The following is a 22,452-nucleotide window of genomic DNA, read 5'->3' as shown; positions in this document are numbered from 1 at the left end:
TTGTGTGTTGACACATTGTTAAAAAGCAAGCTTAAAAATCAATTACTCAGCTTGGCAAGGAAGATTTTTGCTTTTCTCCCAAAATATTTCCATGGAATTTCCTTCAGGACCTAAGTAACATAGGGAAATTGAAGGTGATAGAAACAAGACTAGGCAAACATGCATCTGCATTTACAATAGCAAGCAACTTTGCCCACAGCCTGTAATTCTTAAATCTTCATTTGATGTGTGGATACTTTTTCTAAGGGCAGAATTTCCTAGTTCACTGATTCATGATGCTCCCACATTATTGATGAAATTAAGGTAATATTGAAAGTGACAGCACTGTGAGGCAATCTTAAACTGCCTTTTTATTGCACGCAATTAGCAGTAGAATTGAGAACCACTTTCTAATATAAAATCGCCAGCCATAGAGGTTGCAAATGAAATTCACTGTAGTGATTTCAGCTGATAAGTCTCAACTTCTTTCTCTTCATTTGCTGAAGTTCTCCCCCGCCCCCTCCAGTTTTAGCCCTACAGAATAATGAGAAAACAGTTAAATTGGGCTAGCAGCGAGTTTCAACTGAGATTTACTGTGTTCTCATCTTCCCGAGGGACCATAAAACCACCCCTGACATCTCATTCTGAAATCTCTTGTGTTAACAGATGGGTGTGGCATGAAAAGGGAACTCTGGATTCAAGTGACAGACAAGTTCTATACTTTGAAAAAGAGTCCTTAACTCATAAGAAGGCTTTCTGCCATCAGCTGGGGACCTCCCCAGCAATCATTACCACGCCATCTCCAACACACTCCTGCAAAACACTCTTAAATTTACCTTAAATATTTTAATATTTCCCTCTAAATTTTACTTTCAGTTTATAAAATTCCTAGAACACACAGTTTCTCTGCCTCTGTCTCTCTCTCTTCCCCCAGAAGCCTCAGCCCAAATCAACACGATAAAAGCTAATAAACTGCCCTTCAATTCAGAACACTGCCCCCAAACCGACAAGCCACGTTTAATGAGCAACAGGGATTGACCATGTCAGAGAGCTGAGAGTTTAACTCTCGCTCCAGCTGACCTCTTTGGCCTCCAACCCCGGGCAGAGGGAGAAAGACAGGGGAAAAACTAGGTCTTGGGGGATTTGGCATAGCTTTGTGCAAAGTGCTCAAGGTTTGACCAAAGAGCAAAGGTGAGTGCTGAACTCGAACTTCATTCTGGAAAGCAAAGGCCTACACAGCTGTCCACATCTGGACCATGAGAAGGGCTTGAGAAGGCACTGGGACCAGGAAAGCAACTGGATAGAGAACCGGAGAACTCAAGGGGAGTGGCTGAGAGCATTTCTTTGCTCTTGCAAAGAAATTATTTCTCACACTGAGATCTTACTCCAGGGCTGATGTCTGAAGTCTGCAACAGCTGGTGAGGGTCCAGATGGGGAAAGAAGCCCAATGCCAGGCTGTGAGGGCAGGGTGAAGCCCCCGCAGCCCAGAGAGGGAGTGGATGTGGGTAGCCAGCTCCTGGAGAGTCCAGGCTAGGGAGATCGGCGCCCAGGGTCCCCTGGCAGGGTCCTCACCTGTTCCAGCGGGCCACCTTCCTCCGGTAATACCGCAGCGCCTCCTGGCTGGCCAAGAGCCAGTCTTCGGGCCCCAGAAGAGGCGGCTCCTCCAGGACTTGGTAGAGCGAGTGGGCGAACAGGGCCTGCAGCTTGGAGCGCGGACCAGGGTGGCCGCGGCTGGGATGCTCAGCCCCCGGCCGGGCTTGGGAAAAGTTGTGCGCGGCGGTGCCAGGGTCTCGGGAGGCTGCGGCCGAGTGCAGAGACTCGGAGGGGGCGCGGCCGGAGCACGGGCAGCCCTCAGGACTCTCGCGGGGCCGTAGCTGGCGCTGCACTTGCGGCCAGAGGTGGAAGTAGAGGTCGGCGGAGAAGAGCGCGCCCAGGAGCAGCAGGGCCAGCAGGCGGTCCCTGCGCAGCCCGGGCATGGCCCAAGCGGAGACCCGGGAAACACTTGGGGTGCAGACGGAAGAAGCTCCAGGAGTCCTGAAGGGGCTGGAATGTTCACTGCGGGGGGGATTAGCTCCTTCTGGAAAGGTGTCGCCCCTAAACTTGGGGACCGCGTGCAGGAAGCTCACAATGTTGACAGCGCCGCCTTTTCTCGCCCAGTAGAGACGCGGGGTTGGGGTTCCCTGGATACCCGCTTCTCGAGCCTTCTTTGCCCTGTGTTTCCCCCGCCCCGGGCCCGCGCAGGTGGAGGTCCCCGAGGCACGGGTGCAGGCTCTGGTGGCCGGTTGGCCGGGTAGGGGTGATCACTAGGAGTGCAAGGGAGCTCTCTCCCCTAGGAGGAGGCTGGAGGCTACGTAGCCCTGGGTGTCTCTCCCAAGGATGCTGTCGCTCTGCAGCGGCTCCTCCTGCAGGCGACAGGGACTCCCCTGGTCCGGGTTGGCAGGAGGGGAGGGAATGGAGAGTTGACGAAGCAGGGACGCCCCGGGGCGAGCTTGTCTCTGCGCCTGGACTCCTAGAGGCAGAGGTAACGCCTGGCCTCCCCCCTGCCTGGCCTGGCCTGGCGCCGGCACCTCCGCCCACTCTCAGCTGGCACCTGCCTCTGGCGTAGCTTGCCAGCCAAACTCCCAATCCCTCTGCCGCCGGCTCTGCCGTTCCACCTTGTCATCAACCCTCTTCTCCTCCCCCCCTTCCCTCCTCTTTGCTCCAGGCCTCCTACTTTCCCTGCTGGGGCTCTTCATAGATATTCTGGTGGACTCAAGTGAGGTGGGCTGGAGCCTTTTATTTCCATTTTTAGTTTTTAGTGTGAAAAAAAAAAAAGACAATGCAAACCCTTAAAAGTCTTTCTCCTGTAAGCTTTGCCAGATGTGTGTATGGGGGTTTGGATCTCATCTCTCAGCATGCTCCCTGCAGGGCATAAACATAAACAATCACGTGCCCAGAGCAAAGCAGGCACTTGCTCTGGACACATCCACTTTGTGCACAAAGAACTTGCCCTTTAAAACTAAGGCTTTTTTTTTTTTTTTTAATACCTAGAACCTGGGTGATTTCCTGTTTGGATGGAGTTTGACTCCAAATCTGCCAGTACTTTGAAAAGAGGAAATGGTAGGGAGGGAGGGGCCCCAAATGACCCCACTCCGAACTCTTGCTTGAATGTAGCTTGGTGTGAAAGTAGTCCACCCAAATGAATCACTGGAGGGCCCGCTTACTTAGGTTTTCTCCAGATACCCTGTGAGGTCATTTACACTTCTCCACCCGTGGTCCTTCCTTCTGAGGAGCCCGGTGGGGGTAGGGGGGTGGGGCCGCCCTGAAATCCTGGCTCTCTCTGTTTTAGAATCTGGGAGTATAGTAAAATGTGAGTCTGCCTGGGGAGGTAGCCCCACCCTGGGGAATGTTCAAGAAAAGGCATCCTTTCTGCCAGCTGTTGCCTGTCTGGGCAGCAAAGCGCCTATGTATGCTAATTTTATTGGTTAAGGATCTCCAGTCTCTTGCTGGAGTCTCCATCCTGAGACGCGCTATGGAGCTTGTGGATTCACAGTGGCGTTTTCCCTGCTATTAGTCAAATATTTTTGTGGCCTCTGCTGTCTTCTTACCTTCAGATGAGTGTGTGTGTGTGTGTGTCCACGCGCGTGTGTGTGTCCACGCACGTGTGTGGAGGCCAGAGGTCGACCTTGAGTGTCATTCTTCACGACCTATCCACACTGATGTTTTTAAGATAAGTTCTTCCACTGGGACCAATGCTCATGAATTAGACTAGATTGGCTGGTCAGGGAGCCCTAGAGATCATCCAGTCTCTGCCTCCCCAGAGCTGGGATTATAAACCTATGCCACCCCACTAGCTTGGGTTTTTATGTGGATATTGGAGACTGTACACAGGGCCTTGTGTTTGCATGGCAAGAAGTCCACTAATTGAGTTATTGCCTCAGCATCCTGTAAATGAAAGTTTTCCCCATGAGGTCATCCTGAGGCCTAAAATGAGTTCAAGTATATAGACTGCTTAGAATATTCCCTAACCCATGCTAGATAACTAGGAAATGTGTCAGCTGTAATGACTACTTCTTGTTTCTTGTAATGCACTAGGTTAGGTTGGAGACTATTTATGATTTGAGGAAAAAAAAAACTCAGAAAAATTTGGAAACACAAAACACCAGGAAAGAACTAGATTTCTTAAGGCCGAGCCCAAGTCAGAAACCTCAAGACCCATCGTTCCCAGCCTATTCACATGGATGTGGTCCGTAAGCCTCAGAGAGGCCTGTGGGACGTTGACATTTTTATCTAGAGTTAAATTTTAGCAGGTGGTCCGTTTCTGAGAAAATCTGCAACTTTTGTTGTGTCTAATTAGGCATCATGGCCAGTAGATTAAAAAGCCAGGTAGTGAATGATGGTGCAGTATCTTCGCTAATAAGCTGGTTGCATGTTTTCAGACTGGCAAAGACACCATAAGCCTTATGACTTTGATTTTCCCCAGCCAATGGGGTCACACTCCCTCAGAAGACATTTTCATCTGGCCCCAGTATAGGAAGTGCTATTTCTGACTTGCTTGAAGATTATCTAAAATAAAGGTCAAGGGCAATACCGTGCGTAGAGGTCAGACAGGAAGTGAGTGTGAAGCTAGGACAGTACTCTGCATGTAGGACTGGTCATCTAGCTGCTATTTTCAAGGTATTCCCCAAATCTTTTTCTTTTTCAAATGGGAGTTCTCCTCCTCTGCTTCTTCATGTCTGAGCTCCCAGGTTTCCTGACCAGCCTCAGCTACACAGTCTCAGTTAGTGCTGAAGCTGTTCTAAATGGTTTTCCAGGACTTGACGTTCTCTTCAGCTTCCCACTGGAGACCCATCTCCCCCATTCCATCTCTGCTGCTCTTGGATGCATCCAGAACTTCATAAATTTGTCGATTTGTAGACAAGCATGTCTTGCTTCTTGGCTTTCAGTAAGACTCCATTTCAGTGCTCATCCATGCTCACCAGAACAGAATTCTAGCATGTAGATACAACCAGGGTATTACCTACCTTAGCTTTTTCATGCCCTGAGATCAGGCCATCCATTGTGACACAGCTCTTCATGTTCTGGCTTCTAACTTCCTTTCCAGTCTCATTTTTAAATAACTCCCCTCCCCAGTCTTCACAACATAACGGTCTCTGCAGTTCTTCAAGTGCTTTGCATTCCTAGAGATACTCTTCAACAAATGATCTTTCTTTCTCCTTTCTCAACTTGAAGAACATCCATTTATCCATTTTCTGCTGAAGTTTTGGCTATGTGTCCCTTGTCCCCTAATGCGTTCCCTTGTGACCATTTAACTCAGTGCTATCAGCTGTTGAGTGCCACGCCCTCCCCCCCAGCTCTTCGTATAGTTCTGTGCTTTCCCTTTGCCCATGTTGTATTTCATTGTTTATGTGTGTTTGGAGTTGAAATGTGCCCCCTTCTCAGATTGGTATGCTGAAACCTTAACTTCCAATATCTCACAGTGTGACCATATTTGGAAACCAGGTCATTGCAGGGATAGTTGAGTCAACCTGGAGTAGAGTGCATCCTTAAGGGGAAGTGTGGGTGGGGAAGATGTGCAAATCTGGACAGAATTAGGTAAAGATGAACATAGAAATTAGGACAGTGCAACTACAAGACAAAGCGTCATGAAAACTGCCAGCAAACCCCCCAAACTAGGCAAGAGGCATCGAGCAGAAACCTCAGAAGAGACCAACTCTGCCCACCCCTTGAACATGGACTTCTAGCCCCTAGAACTGTGAGCTAATACATTTCTGTTGTTTGAGCGAGCCGCTTTGCCCTGCCTTGTTATAGCCGCTCCTGCAGGCTAATGCGGTGTGCATGTCCATTCCCCTCACGGAGCACCACCTTGGGCACAGAGAAAGCAGAGGACTTATTAACAGACACAGATCTCTAGGTAAACAGACTTCCATTTGAGGGAATGCATGCTGAGTGAGGAACAGGCATCCTGGAAATCTCTGCCATTATGGCATTTCACACAGGGCCGAGAACACCATAGGGGATTAACCATTGGTGATGATAAAATGACATCATTTTGAACCCTGTAGGAGACCCAGAAGAAATATCTGACACACTTACTTCCTGCCTTCAAGCATCTCTTATGATCATTAGAGAGACAGATCCATCTGTACCTACAGGCCAACTAAGAAAAAGAGAGAGGCCATGCACGAAGCAGATTAGGGAATCTGCACCACTACATGCCTCACCAGGAGCAAACGCAAGGCGCACCTGTGTTCCCCTTCGGTTTTGTGAAATAGCGTGCCCTCTCTCCTTCCAGGAATTAAATCATGAAGAGAACAGAGGCAGTATTTAAATACAGAAGCTCTTCATCTGTGAAGTTTGTACTCTTTTTTTCCCTCTTTTTACCACACACACGGTTCACACATTGCTTAAAACATTATTTCTTATTTGTATGGATGGTTTTCTATGCTAAGCCAGAACTTCATGGCATGTGTTTTTTTTTGTCCCCCGTCTCCCCCCCCCCCCGCCCCATCTTTCTGGTCTTCACAGGATATCATATACAGTAAGGCCTATGGATGAAAACTAATACACCTTTTTAAAGAACATAGTGTGCGTGTGTGTGTGTGTGTGTGTGTGTGTGTGTGTGTGTGTGTGTGTGTGATTGTGTAGTCACATGTGGAAGTGGGTAGGGGGGTGACATGGGATTTTATTTATTGAAGGTCTGAAGAGATCACTGAGCAGTTAAGAGAAATAGTTGCTCTTGTAGAGGATCTGGGTTTGATTTCCAGCACCCATATCAGGTGGCCTATAACTGCCTGTAACTTCAGTTCCAGGAGATCTGACTCCCTCTTCTGGTGTCTGTGGGCATGGCCTGTATACATACACACAGGCAAAACACTTGATATAAAATAAATAGATCTTTAAAATAATTTGTAGCTATAAAATTCAGCCCCAGATTTCAAGCAGTTATGTTGAAATAGAGGCCTAGTATCTTAATCTTAACGGCTCTATCTAAGAAGAAGTGGGTGAGATCCTTTAGGGAAACAAGCATCCATGTCCCCGTGATTTTATTCCACAGCAGGTGTATGTGAGGGCAGTGCTGCTGCCTACCTGCCAGGCCTCTCGGCCGTCAGTGAGAGGAGGGAGGCATTTGAAATGACCTCGCATGGTAAATCCAGAATGGAGTGAGACTGAGTTAGTGTGTACCAGATCCAGACAGTCTAGAATTCCCTTCTCCTTTTTTTTGTGTGTGTTGGGGTGTGAACCTAGGTCCTCACACATGCTAAGCAAGCACTCTAACACTGAGTATATTTCTAGCTTCCCTTTATTTTTTTATTATCAGACAAGTGCCCTGTAAGTTGTAGGCTGGACCTGAACTCACTCTGTAGTCTGGTAGTCCTTGTTATCCTCTTACCCTAGTCTGTGTAGTAGCTGGACCACCTGGCCTCCCTTTTATTTTGAGTTTGAAACTCCAGGTAGAATTTTCTACACATAACTGAGACATAGTGCCTCAAAATAGACAGAAGGTTTCTCTTCAGTGCATGATACGTGTTGGAAATACCTGGTGTGTTTATAAAAATGAGAATTCCAGGCTGTGCCCTGGATTGGATGGATTAGGATGTTTGGAAGTGGGTTGGGGCTGGGGAGTCACCTCAGTGGACAAAGCGCTTGTGACTCAAGCTTGAGGAGCTGCACTTGGATCCCCAGAACCCGCAGGAAACTGCACACATGGGAGATAGGAAACAGAGACCAGAGGGGATCCAGAAGTTTGCACTCCAGCTAGACTGGGCTCTGTATCGGGAGCGATGAGGAACCCCGTCTCAAGGTGCACACTGAGGACCAATACCTGAGGTTGCCCTCTGAACTCTACATGCATGCCATGGACCATGCATGTCTGCACTCACCCAAACATGCAGGCATGCACAAACACACACGCACACACAGACTGACAGGGACAGACAGACAGACAGACAGACACACACACACACACACACACACACACACACACACACACACGCGCGCGCGCGCGCGCGCGCGCACAAGAATGTTTGGAAAGGGGCAAGCAGCTGTGGCATATGCCTTTAATCCTTGCACTCGGGAGGCAGAGCCAGGTGGATCTCTGTGAGTTCGAGGCCAGCCTGGTCTACAGAGCAAGATCCAGGACAGGCACCAAAACTACATGGAGAATCTCTGTCTTGAAAAAAAAAAAAAGAATAAAAAGAATGTTTGGAAAAGGGGATGAGCTGGGGATGGGAATGTGTATTTTCAATAAGCCTATTTTGATTTTAAAATATTTATTTATCTTATGTGTATGGGTGTTTTGCCTGCATGTATGTCTGTGCACCACATGTGTGCCTGGTGCTCTCAGAGTCCAGAAGGCATTGGATCCTTTGGTATTTGAGTTATAGAAGATGGCTGTGAGTTACCATGTGGGTGCTGAGAATCAAGCCTGAGTCCTCTGGAGGAACATCCAGTGCTCTGTAACTACTGAGGCCCCCAGCCCCCAAGCCCAGCCTATTTTTAGAGGCTTGTAAGAATCAGACAAACAATAAAGTCTGGGAATCACTGGCTGGGAAGACAGTGCTAATGGTGGCAGAGGCAGAAATTTGATCCCAGGTGTCCAGCGAGGCTGTACCGTCCAGTGCTGCTCATTGCCATTGAGATTAGGACATCCTAAGGGGCTAAAGAAAGTGTGTTTGCTCAGCACAAGCCATTACTACTGCTTGGGAACACAAATGTCAAAACAGCTTTAGCCTGCTGCTCTCTACAAATGGTGGGTATGTAGTATGATTTTGCTATTAAAAAGTCATGGCACTAATCAATACAGCTTCTTTAGGGAACTGCACTGTCTTTTCCGGGCCTCATTTTCTACATTGAAAACTATGGAACACCGAAGCTCATGATCTCAAAAGCCCCTTCAGTTCTCAAAAGAGATAATTTTACATTTTTACTAATAAGCAAGTAAGAGTCTGTTTTTGCATAAATTTAATCCCAAATCAAGCCCAATAATTGAAATAACAAGTCAGGACATTATATAGAGGGGCAGAGTACAGGCTTGGGAGCGAGGGAGTTAGCCCACGGTCAGGGCTCAGCCGTTAATGATCATGATGGCACGGGTTAGAGTTATTTAATGCCTCTGGGCTTTGCTTCACATGCAAATGAGTATTTTGAGCTAGACAATTTCAAAGTTCCCTTCCAGCATTAATTTCTTTCAGGAATGAAGATGAAATAAGGATATTCTCAGAAGAAAAAAAAATAGAGTGAAGAGAGCTTAGCCCTTGCAAATGTTAAAGGGGATTTTCAGAAGACAAATACTTCCAGAAGGAAGCCCAGAACATCAAGGATGAAGGAAGAACAGAGAAACGGTAAATATCTAAGTAAAGGTAATAGATTATTTTTTTTCTTAAGCTCTTAAAAACATGTGGTGTGATGGTTGGCTTTAATTGTCAGCTTGATACAACCCAGAACCATCTGGAGGATAGTCTTAATGAGGGATTGTCTATACTGGGTTGGATTGTGAGCATGTCTGTGGGGGATTGCTTGAATTAAGTAAATTAATTAAAATAAATCTAAAAGCAGGGCCAGGTATCGTGGTGCCTGCTTGTAATTTAGTACCCTGGAAAGAGACAGGAAGATCTTTGAAATTCACTTGCCAGTGACTCCAGGTCAACAAGAGATCCTGTCTCAAAGGAGGTAGAAGGTGTATATCCTTGGGGATGATACTGGAGGCTGTCCTCTGACTTCCACATGTACACTCATATACATGCATGCCCACCTGTATACATGTGCCCTCAAACACACACACACACACACACACACACACACACACACACACACACACACACAAAAACCAAACCCTAGCATTGAATGTTTAAAAGAATCTCTCTATGCAGAACAGCACACACCTACAATCCCAGCACTCTGAAGGTAAAGGCAGGCAGACACCCTGGAATCTACAATGAGAACCCATGTGATAGAATATGACTTAGTAAGATGAAGGATATCACATTGAGACACACAGTAGCAGGACAGATCTGAATGGCATTGTGCTGAGTGAGAGATTCCAGTCTCAAAATGTTTGTATGCTGTTTGGCTACAGTTACATGATGTCCAAGAAATGGACAACAACAACTAAGAACTATGGCATTGTCATTGTTAGATTGTATCATTGGTTGCCAGGTAATGGGGTGACAAAGGTTGGACTATAAACTAGTAGTGTTAGGTAACTGGGTGATAGAACTGTTCTACATCTTAATGACCATAGGAATTCACATGTTTAAAAATAACAGGCACATACATTAAAAAAATGAAGTCAACATTATTGGTTATTTACCCAGCTAGTGTTGTCAACTTGACAGAGCCTAGAATCATGTGAAAAGTGTCACAACTGAGTAATTGTCTTTGTAAGGTTGGTCTATGGGCATGCATGTGAGGGATTGTCTTCATGATTGACTGATGTAGGAAGGCCCAGTCCACTGTGGGTGGCACCATTCCCTGGGCAGGTGCCCTTGGGCTGTGTAAGCAAATGAGGGGTGAGCTCTGATCTTTCATCCTCTTAAACATGAACCAGACAGTAAGTCAACAGGCACTACTTCTTCAGGGTTCTTGTCCCCAGGCTCCTGCCTTGAATTCCCACTCTGACTTTTCCTCAGTGATGTGCTGTGACCTGGAAGTATAAGCCGAATAAGTCTTTTCATCCTTAAGTTGCTTTCAGTCAAAATATTTTCATCACAATAACAGAATAAAACAGGTACCATTATATTAATCAAATAGCTACAAGTTAAAACCAAATGGAATTTAAAAAAAAGGCTGTATGTGTTTCATTCAAAAAATTTTTTTTCATGTTGTATGGCTTATAGTAGCAAAGAATTTAAATAAAAAGTAAGTATTCATTTATAGGAGCATAAGTTAATAAGCTGTGACATGGCCACACAGTGGGAAACAGCAGCTAGGGTGGAGGAATATAACTACATATTTTTAATGTTGACACATCCTCAGGTGGTATAAAGATGGAACGATTCACAATGTGTGCAGGAGTGGTGTAACTGTTGAAATACGTTTTGAAATTGGAAAAGTAATTCTTGATATTAAGAAATAAATACATATGTAGTAAAATAATAAAAACATGGATGAGAATGATGACTGCTGTCTTAGTTTGGGTGAGTTTAACAAATGTATCACTGGCTGGGTGGCTTAAACAGTGGCAAATTCTTGCAAGTCCAAGACGAAGGTGTTGGCAGGTCCAGTGTTAAGTGAGGACTGTTCCTGATCTTCAGATGGACATCTCATTGTAGCTGCACATGATAGAGGGGGTTAGCTCTGACCTCTTATCCTCCTATAATTCACTAATCACATTCATCAGTGCTCCATCCCCACGCCTCCATGATGTCCCAAATACCTCATCTTCAATTGCCCTCTTTGGGGGTTTTGACCTTGACTTATGAATTGGAATGGAATACATTCAGTTCACAGCAAGGGCCAAATTCAGCATGCATTGCCCTGTGTGACTGAAGTGAGAGACAGGGATTGTCAGGAGTTCTGAAGTGCTGACATCTGACAGAGTTGAATGGCTGTCCATGGCTATTGCTCATATCGTTCTCTACATTTGTCGGTATATTTATCATATCTCATTAAGAAGCTTGACTTTGGATGGGGAGGTAGCTGTGTTGGGAGAGTGCTTGCCTAGCATGCACAGTTCCCTGGGTTAAATCCCCAGAGCCACATAAAGCTGGCCGTGGTGGCACAGGCATGTAACCCTAGCATTCCTAAGGAGGAGGAACAAGGATCAGAAGTTCAAGGTCATCTTTGGCTATGTAGCAAGTTTGAGGCCAACTTGGGCTACCTGAGACCATGACTCAAAAAAATTCAAAAAGCTTGATGTGATTTATTCCATGACATTATATCCTGGGCTATTTTAGTTTTTTTAAACTTTAAATTAATTTCCTTTTTTACATAGGGTTTCACTCTGTAACCCTGGCTGGTCTTGGTCTTGAACTCACTATGTAGACTAGGCTGGTTTCAGACTCACAGAGATCTATCTGCTGCCTCTGCCTCCTGAGTGCTGGGATTAAAGGCATGCACCATCATACATAGCTAAATTAATTTTTAATGGGCACATAAAGCCACAAAGTGTGCATTTTATGGGATGCCATGTGATTTTTTGGATGTATATAAACATTGTGTAACATTTAAATCAGGTCAAACACCTCTACCTTCTCAAATATTTACCCTATTTTAGTTTATTAAATGGATATCTTCAACAGTGTTGGGTTTTACGGTAAGGTGAAACAAGGTTAATAAAAGTCAAACATTTACTCCATTTCCTGAGGAGATGTACAACAGAGGGAAAAAGCCTGCAAGCAGGAACACTTTTGACCTAAAGCAATTGTCTGAGAAGAAATCCACAGACCCTTGCATAGTAGACTACTTCCAGACCTGGTGATTCTGAGCTGCACCCATGCACTTGTTAGGCGAGCTTCAGGTGCCTGGGTGATCCACAGTGTGTCTCACTGTCCTACTTAAACAGCACATTCAACCCACGAAACAGGAATGGATATTCTGGCTCAAAGTTCAGTCCAGAGCGCCAACACGGCTAAAACAAACAGACGACACTCCAAAGAACTTTGACAATTAACATCGGCTTTCACAATATAACTCCTGAGGGGGGTGGAGAAGTGAGAATTATGTTACTGAGGTATGCCACACACCTGTATAAAATTTTTCATTATATTAATTAATTTGCCGTAGTGCTTGTGTGTGTGTGGCGGGGGTGGGGGTGGGGTGTGGAGGGCGTCTTATGGGATGTTAGTTAGTTCTATCACTGTGTGAGTCCAGAGCTTTGAACTCAGGTTGTCAGGCTTGACAGCAAGTGCTGTATCCACTGAGCCATGACACCAGCCCTGCAGCATGTTTCTAAACAGCCTTAAGTCTCTCTCTTCGCAAAGGCTTCATGGTCTCTTTTCCCCTCCCTTCCTCCCGTGATCCCGTATATTCCCCCCCAGGCTGCTTCCTCCTGTGATCCCGTATATCCCCCACCATGCTGCTTCCTCCTGTGATCCCGTATATCCCCCCCCCAAGGCTGCTTCCTCCTGTGATCCAGTATATTCCCCCCCCTCCGCCCCAAGGCTGCTTCCTCCTGTGATCCTTACATTGCTCCACCACACCGCTTCCTCCTGTGATCCAGTATATCCACCCCCCCCACTGCTTCCTCCTGTGATCCAGTATATCCACCCCCCAGGCTGCTTCCTCCTGTGATCCCGTATATCCCCCACCATGCTGCTTCCTCCTGTGATCCCGTATATCCCCCACCATGCTGCTTCCTCCTGTGATCCAGTATATCCCCCCCCCAAGGCTGCTTCCTCCTGTGATCCCGTATATTTTCCCCCAGGCTGCTTCCTGCTGTGATCCTGTATATCCCCCACCATGCTGCTTCCTCCTGTGATCCCGTATATTTCCCCCCAGGCTGCTTCCTCCTGTGATCCTGTATATTCCCCCACCATGCTGCTTCCTCCTGTGATCCCGTATATTTCCCCCCAGGCTGCTTCCTCCTGTGATCCCGTATATCCCCCTGCCAGGCTGCTTCCTCCTGTGATCCCGTATATCCCCCCCCCAAGGCTGCTTCCTCCTGTGATACCGTATATCCCCCACCATGCTGCTTCCTCCTGTGATCCCGTATATCCCCCACCATGCTGCTTCCTCCTGTGATCCTGTATATTCCCCCACCATGCTGCTTCCTCCCGCCAGTCCTGTCCCAGTGACATGGAGAGTGACCCTCTCTGCCCCCACCCCTTGCCATTTTCATTTCCACTCCCCACACAGTTGGCTCAACAGTTTTCTATTGGCTGTGTAATTAAAGGGTTATTTTTTTCCCAGAAGAAGAACTTCATACATGTAGAATGTGATGGTGTACCATTTAGAATAGTAAACTGTGAAGTTGGCTATATTAAGTTAATTGGATTCTGTCAAATCATGATTCAGAAGATTACTAAGAGTAACTGGGATGAAAGAGATGACATCATCTTAACTCTCATACTTCATTTGTTTATCTTCGATTTTTGAGACAGGGTCTCACTAGGTAATTCACATTATAGGCCAGGATGCCCTTAAATTCACAGAAACCCATCTACTGCTGCCTCCCAAGTGCCAAGATTAAAGGCATGCACCACTACTCCTGGCCAACTTTCATAGTTTAAAATATATTTAAGAAACCAATGATTATCTCACCTCTTTCAATGGTGGTTTTATTTTCAATTTGGAAGCAAAGACGGAAAGTTAAAAGATTATTTGTCAGTTTAGGAAGAGACAGATGACTGTAGCCCTAGTTTGCATTGAATTATCTACGCCTCTTCCTCTCTGGGTTAGACTGAGCCCTCATTTTCAAATGGACCCAATGGCTCCCTCTATCTCTCCCCACACATATGGTGATCACACCATGAATGAAAATCTGGACTTGGACTTTACCTCAATAAGATGTTTCATTGAGACATGCTGCTAAAACAAAACAAAACAAAACAAAACAAAACAAAACAAAACAAAACAAAACAAAACAGCAACAAACCAAACAAACCACCCAACTAACCAACCAACCAAAACAAAACCCTGCGACCTTCATCTGAGAAAACTCTAGCAGATACACAGGCTGAGCTCCCACTGCCCTTTGGGGTTCTAGAGGGATGAGACACAGAGCCCCATTGGAGCTTGAGATGTTTCTTTCTGGATGCACCATTTCTAAAGACAATTCGTCAGTCCTCCCGAGAAAGGTGGCTTATCCTCCTTTGTGTTGCCATTCCGAAATAACAGAAGCTGAGTATGTCATAAAAGGGGAAGGGGGCGGCGCTTATTTTAGTTCAAGGCTCTGTCTAATGTCAGTGAACTCATCTGATCAGCTACTGGTAGGACACCGGAAGAAAAGAGAAGTGGTCACGTGGTAAGCACGGATGAGGAGGGGAAGCTAAGGATGCTGAACTTACATTGGACAATTGGCTCTTCCCATGACTAATCCTGTACTGTGAGTCCTAATCCAGGCTGGAAAGAACTAACCCAGTCTCTCAAGGAGAATATTGATCCATTCATGACATAGGATCTCCATGGCCCCAGAAGGTCTTCGGGGTCCCGCCTCCTCAGTATAACACTAGGAAGTTGTCTCAAAGTGAAATAGGGTGATGATGGAACCCAGCAGCAGCTCCGATGACAGCAACAGGGAGCAGTCAGAGCAGCAGGAGTAGCTCATTGTCACGACATATTTATTTTTTATTCTACAAATAACACCTAGATATTTTCTCTTTGTAGAATATTTGAGTGACATATACTATTTTATAATAACAATTGGGTCTCCCTTCCTTCCCTCTCTGTCTCTTAAATTGTTGCGGAATAATCTTTTTGTACACCGTGAAGACGTGTCACTCTGATTGGTTTAATAAAAAGCTGAACAGTCAATAGCTAGGCAGGCTTTTGGGGACACAGAAGACGCTGGGAAGAAAAAGAATGGAGATGCTAGGAGATGCAGAGCAGGCAGGATTTGGCGCTATGGAGATGAGGTAATAAAGCCACGAGGCAGAAAATAAATTAATAGAAATGTGTTAAATTAAGTTATAAGAGCTAGTTAGAAATAAGCCTAAGCTATTGGCCAAGATTTCATAATTAATAATAAGTCTCCATGTCATTATTGGGGAGCCGATGGTCCCAATCAAAAAGGCTGACTACATTATATCACACTTTCTTTCCTAGAAGTAATTATTTCAATGTGCCATATATTCAGCTTCCCCCATTTCTAATGAATCAGAGAAATTAGATAAAAGCAATGCAAAAAGTATCATTTTCCCCTTACATTTTCATTATAAAAAAGAATGAAATTGGTTAGGATTGGGGAGAATGAAGTTAATGATATTTGATAATACCCAGTTAGGACTCTGAAAGCTCACCAAGTATTTCAAAGGAAAATTTTAGGAGATATAATTGTTATCTAATAAGAATGATGAGGGGATGCAGAAAGAGCAGGTGGGGAGAGGGACTAGGGAGATTTTCTCACAGTCAGCCCAAGACTGAAATGTAGACAGTGGACTTACCATTGAGCACTAAGCTCTGGATGAGAAAGACACTTTCCAGAAAGCAGATCATGTCAATCCATAGATGGAATGAAAAGACAGAGCTTGATGCTCTGACCTAAACTCTGCACAGACATACATGAAGGCAAAACACCCATACACACAAATAAAAATAAACCTTCTTTAAAAAAAAGAAAAGAAAAAAACCCAAAACCTGATTAAGGAAAATAGTGGTTTACGTACAAGGTATATGTATACTTATTGTTTGTCAAGATTGTGTACTTATCTATTTATTTTTAAATAGTTATTTCATTTTCTGTGTATGTATGTGCCTCAGTGTGTGTCTGTACACCACCACATACATGTGTTGGATCCCCTGGAACTAGAGTTACAGATGGCTGTGAGCTGCCATGTGGGTTCTGGGAATCAAACCTGAGTCTTCTGCAAGAGCAGTTAGTGTTCTTTTTTTTTTGGTTTTTCGAGACAGGGTTTCTCTGTGTAGCTTTGCGCCTTTCCTGGAACTCACTTGGTAGCCCAGACTGGCCTCAAACTCACAGAGATCTGCCTGGCTCTGCCTCCCGAGTGCTGAGATTAAAGGCATGCGCCACCACTGCCCGGCTAGTGTTCTTAATTACTTAATCACTCCAGCTTCACAGTTGATTTTACTAGATGGAAATATGTTAATATGAAACAATTATATTATGACCCATTAAGGCATGTTTCTATGTCTATGTCTGTGTAAAGTTTGATGCTTTACTGGCTCATACGTACATGACCTTGGCTTCCTAGGGCTGCCGAAATATCTTTCTCTAGAGCTGCCACAACAACAGAAATTACTTGTCCTGCATCCTTGGATACCAGGAGTTGACCCAAGCCATGCTTCCTCTGAAGGCTTGAGAGGCTAGTCTGCCCTTGCCTCTTGCAGTTTTCGAAGGCTCCAGACATTCTTTGGCTGTGGCAAAATCACAGCCACGTCAGCTTCTGTCTCCATGTGCCCTTATCCTCCACCTACTGTCCCCCACCCACTTATAAGAATCATTGTCATTGAGTTTAGGACTTGACAGATAATCCAGAATTACATCATTTTGAGATCTTTAGCAGGATGATTTTTGCTTTTACACGAGTCTTTTGTTCCCAAATAAAGTTATAACGACTCGTTCCGAGTGGACTTGCCTTTTGAATGGTATGGTTATGGGTGGGTAGCATTTAACCTACTGGTTATGTAGTAAATGTATAACAACATTTCAGGGGGTTCTTTTTCTTTTTTCTCAAGACAGGTTTGTGCAGCTCTGGCTGTCCTGGAACTCACTCTGTAGACCAGGCTGGCCTCGAACTCACAGAGATCAGCCTGTCTCTGATGCCTGGGTGCTTAATCCCAGCACTCAGGGGTTTCTTTAGGTGGTAGGATTTGTGCACAATCAGCTTTATTTTTTCTGGTTTTGGGCTATCAGTATTTTTATGACTTTTATCCAAAGATCTCTGTGCTACCTTTGGAGGTTAAAAAAGGAAAAAAAACAAAAAACAAAACAAAACAAAAAAACGCAACAAGAGTCAGTATTTGACACACAAACATGGAAAACCACACAGGGCAAATGACCCTGTGGTTCACACGACTGAAGTAATCGTATTGTTTTGAGAGGGAGGCAGTAGAGGGAAGTTAAGAAGCGCAGGGAGAAGGGTGAAGTCACATAGAAACTGAATCCATTTATGCGCTACAATAAATACAGGGCACCCCAACGAGAGAGCTGACACAGGAAGCCGACAGCCACAAGCTTAGCCTTGTGGGTATCTTTGAATCCTAGCACACTCTGATGCTCTGCATACTTGCCGTATACAGCAGATGATCAGTTTGGTTTCTCCCTACATCACTTTTGCTTAATGTGGAATTCTCTCTTTAGCCATGATTCATTGATAAATTCTTAGAAGATTGGTCATACTATTAAAAATAGGAAGACCCATGACGTCAAGAGATCTAAGGCTGGAAGGCATTTAAAAGGTTGTCATCTTGTTTTTAGAGATGTAATTTTCTAAAATGGAAGAGAGGAATATGTAATCACTTTCCAAGTTAGGGAATAATTACTTTAAAAAGTTTTTTTTAAAGTTATAGCTGTTTGATTTTCGTTTTTTGACCATGGATCTTTTTATTATTGTTATTATCCTAAAGCTTGAACCTATAAGTCTAAAACATGACTAACCATACCAACTGTTGGACTCAAGACATTAGATGCTATTTGGAAGAAGATAATTAAAAACCTATATGATTAGAAATAATCATCTAATAAATCAGGGGAGCATGCATTACGATTTTTTACAAACATTGGTTTCAGATCGATGTTTATATATGATGGTGTTGACACGTTAAAATGTTAATGAAATAAATTTAAGATATATGAAGTGTAAGAGCAAGCCATGAGTTTGAAACCAGAACAGAAGTTAACAAATCTTTTTCTCTTAAGGGCTGAAATGTAAACATGTGGGGCTTCGTAAGCCAGATGGTTTCTATTGCAGTGACTCATGTCTGCATGGCAGTACTAAAGCAGCCATAGAGAGGATGTAAACTAATGGAGATGGCTGTCTTCCAATAAAACTTTATTTATAAAAGTGGAAAGGAGGCCAGAGTGAGTCTGCAGATGCTGGGTGCTGACCCCTGAGAGAGAACATCAAGGAGTGGAAACAGTATGCCAATGACAGTGACTTTCTGGAACTGAGAAAGCTGATTCTTATCTGCTTTGTGGTTTCTTCATAAAGAGGCAGTGCTAACAGATTTTCAGGTATCCGTGATTTTCTCGGGAGATTAATTTGAGCTCAGCGATGATTGACATAAAAGGAGGAAATAAAATGAGCCTCTTTGTGAAATAAATGGCTGGGTTCTCAGAAGGAGAATCATTTCAATGAATTCTAGCAACAATACTTCTGGCCATTGTGTTCTTGGAATGTGTTTAATACAGGCATGTAAGTTGAGCTTCGTAGACAAAGCTTTCAGGAATATGGAGTTACACGTTGAATGACTTCAGTTCACGCTACAGTAGCTGTATGATAATCAGTGATGATGCACATGGGGTTTGCATGACGGTCTCTGTACTTTCTGTGTTAGCAATTCATCTTTACTCATTTTTTTCTATGTAGTATTCAATTGCACAATAAACTCAGGGGGAAAGTGAGATGACAGAAACCAAGGCGATTTCAGAGGGATTGGGAAAGTATGTGACTTTATTGGGGTTAACTGAGTTCAAACAATAACAAAGAGCAGTGGGTGCTAAGCATTTCGATAGGAAAATGAGTTGCATTGGGCAGGAATACCTGTTTTGGTAGAGTGTTGTAGTTGAGGAAATCACTAATTTTTCTCCTTTTTACTTTGAAATAAAACGACTTAATGCTTGTCACATGTAACAGATAGCAACTCCTCAGGACCACTTGGGCTCCCTGTCACACAGATACTGAGTCAATTAGGAGCACAGAAGGCTTGCTGGGCAGAGGGAGCAGCTGTGAGGCTACTCTTCATGCAGCGTGGAGCAAAGAGCACCTGAGAGAAGAGTCCTGTGCTGGGTAGAAACTCTGAACCATGCTGTGTCAAACCACCAGAACAGTGGCGGTAAGAAGAGTTGAGAAAGAAGCCAAAAAGGGGCCTATGAGAAGAGAAGAAAATCAGAATCTTATCACATTGTCCTGTGGCGGAAAGTTTCCCACTCTGTCCACTACACAGGGAGAACTCTTTAGGAAGCCACTCTCATGTTGACCTCATCTTTGGCCACTTCTTCCCGTGGACTGTGTGTCTCATGTGTGATTTGTCCCTACATCCCATGGGCAGCATCTAGCCCACCAGGTAGAGCTGAGCCGCATGAACACATAATCTTCCACTCTGTTTCACCTGTGTGCACTCCTTAAACCCGTCTCCCCCATTTCAACGTTTGGAAATAAGGGTCTCAGTGAGGTCCGTATAGACATCCCGACACATTCTGTGACAATGAATGAGGTGAAGACTTGTAGAAGAATGCTTCAAGATAGCTGGCTGAGGGTGATCGGCCCATGGCCATTTGGGTGTCGAGCAGCTGCCACAAAGGCTTGGCCATTCTCTAGATGTTGGAGCACAATGGTGGCTTCTGTGCTCTTGACCTTCTCTTATGACAGCAAGATGACACGGCCTCGTGCTTTGTCTTTTTAGGTATCTACATCACAGAGAGAAAGGAAGGATGGAGAAGAAATGGGTTTCTCCTTGTGTGCCTCTTTTATAAGTGAGAGCTGGCTCTGTTGGTAAAGTGCTCAACTCTCAAGCACGAGGACTTGATTCCTAGAACCCATGTAAGAAAGCACCAGGGGACCACACTTACACATCCATGGGGCTCATTGACCAGCCAGCTTAGCCTGCTCAGCGATCTCTAGTCTAATGAGTGACCCTGTCTCAAGCAATAAGATGAAAGATACTTGAACACTAACACCTGAGGTTAACCTTTGGCTTCCACACAACATATGCACACATGTGCATGCACAGCTGTGCATCCTCCTCCACACACACACAGCGAACACCTTGTGTGTCTATCCTTATCATTGATCGGGCATGGATACTATTCCTGCCAGGTATGGCTTGGGTACTCTTTGTCTCCTCGTAACACTGTTGGGGGAAATTTGTCATCGTGGCAGTGTTGGAAGGGGGTGGGGATTGGCTATAAAGGGTGACAATGCCCTTAAGAAACGTAATCTTCATATGAAACTGGGTTCGTTTTTGTGAGAATGGCTTGTTGTGAGGAGCATCTAGCCCCTTCTGTTTGTCTGTCTGTCCATAGTGACAGGCAGGGAGGGGGAGAGAGAATGGGGGAGGGCAGCTAAAGGAGAACCACAAGTGAAGGGAGAAATGAGAGGCTCTTCAAAGCAAGGAGAGCTTTGTTAAAGGGGGGAGGGGCCAGTGGTCAAGATGGAAAAATGAGGGGAAGGAGCTCTGGGAACTCCGGGGGGTGGGAGGAGAAGGTTTACTTTCCAGACCAAGTAAACAGTGAAAAGAATCAGCAGATGTTTTGAGATGAGGATCAAAAACCACCAAGTCCACACAGGCTGCCAAATCCATATATGGAGTCACTGAAAAAGCAAAGTACAGAGAAAAGAAATGGACCAGAGATGGAGAGTTACATTGAAGGATCTTGAACATGAAGAATAAGGAAAAGGTTTTTTTTTTTTTTTTTTTTTTTTTTGATTGTTTGTAAATTTAGAGTGGTAACTGGAAAAATACCCCCAAACAAAATACAACTAGGAAATTAAATCTGATAACCAAACAAAATGGAAATAAAACCAAATTTCTTAAGAGGAGAAAAGAAATTGGGCATGAAAAACTTTTTTTTTCGTTGTTGTTTTCCCCCATTCCCCTGCTGTCTGAGAAATAACAGAGGATGTTTCTCAAAGCCCATGTTTCCCTTTCCTTGGACGAGAGAAGCTATGTGGCTGTTACACTATTCATAACATAAGGCTTTGTTTGCTTAATCATCCTCAGGATGAACAAATGGAAAAATTGGTTTCTGAGATAGATTTCAAGTCAGTTCTGTTAGAATGCGTTCAGGACACATGCAGTATGTTTGTGATGTTAAGTTTTTGACATGACCTGAAAACCAAATCACCAAGCCTGCCTTAAACGGAAAGAATTGTAAAACAGACTTAAGAACCAAAAGGACACAGATTAAAAAATACTTTGAACTGCGAAATTGAGGGGAATGATGTGTGTGAACTTTTTCACTAGGCATTATTGGGGCAGCTGGTGAAACTTGAATAGGGGTCTGACTATTAGGTAATAGTAATGTAATCAGGTTAAGCTGGTTTCCTGTTGCATATGCTGGCACTATAGATATGTCTTTGTTTGTTGGAAATAAGCTTCAGTGTGCAGGGATTGGAACAGCTAAGATATCAGGTAATGAACTTACCTCAAAGCAAAACAAGAAAACACCCAAATTCTTCGCATTGTTCTTGCAAAGTTTCTGTAGGTTTGTAATTATTTCAACATTAAAAAAATTTATATATGCATTTTCCAACCCAGCACCACCACTTCTAGATGTACATTAGAGAAAAAACACTGGTAACACGGACCTGAAGAAGGCCATACAAAGATGTGCGTTGCAGCTGAGCTCCCAACAGCAAACGTGAATGCCGGCAGAGAACAGTGGTCGGCAGAGAAGAAGGGCTCAGTGGAAGACAGATCTGTTCTATACAAAAGATCCCAGCATAGCTGTTGGAAAGGAATGGAGAATATCTGTATGCCGACATGAGACACAGAATGAAATATAGAAAATTTCAGAGACTTCTTCCATTTGTGTTTGCAACCCTGAGCATTCTAGTTCATATGCGGAAACTGGTTATGTGAGGGATGGAGGTTAAGGGGAGGGACAGTTTCCTGTTAGTGTGAAATCCTCTCCACCAATCTTTCTGTCTTTAATCACATCCATGTATTTTCCTTCCAATGATTAAAAGTTCTTAATCAGTGTCTCCAAAAGGA

The 22,452-nt window shown here is 44.5% G+C and overlaps 1 protein-coding gene and 1 long non-coding RNA gene across 2 annotated transcripts in view; one reads left to right on the top strand and one right to left on the bottom strand.

Moving 5' to 3' along the window:
* Fam20a (FAM20A golgi associated secretory pathway pseudokinase) overlaps window positions 1-2,757 on the bottom strand; it is a 56,087-nt gene extending 53,330 nt beyond the window's left edge. Inside the window, exon 1 of the mRNA XM_028865263.2 lies at window positions 1,552-2,757. Within this exon, the coding sequence (XP_028721096.1) occupies window positions 1,552-1,955 (404 nt within the window). The 5' untranslated portion in view covers window positions 1,956-2,757. The remainder of the gene's footprint in view (window positions 1-1,551) is intronic.
* Window positions 983-17,222, top strand: LOC114690453. The gene is made up of 3 exons (XR_003734080.2): window positions 983-1,397; window positions 9,153-9,302; window positions 16,770-17,222. It is a non-coding gene; the product is annotated as an uncharacterized LOC114690453 (long non-coding RNA).
* Window positions 17,223-22,452: the final 5,230 nt, after the last annotated feature.

Source organism: Peromyscus leucopus, chromosome 8b, assembly GCF_004664715.2.
Source record: "Peromyscus leucopus breed LL Stock chromosome 8b, UCI_PerLeu_2.1, whole genome shotgun sequence".
Lineage (NCBI taxonomy): Eukaryota > Metazoa > Chordata > Mammalia > Rodentia > Cricetidae > Peromyscus > Peromyscus leucopus.
The sequence above is the reverse complement of the archived record's forward strand: the minus strand, read 5'-3'. Positions and strand labels throughout refer to the sequence as shown.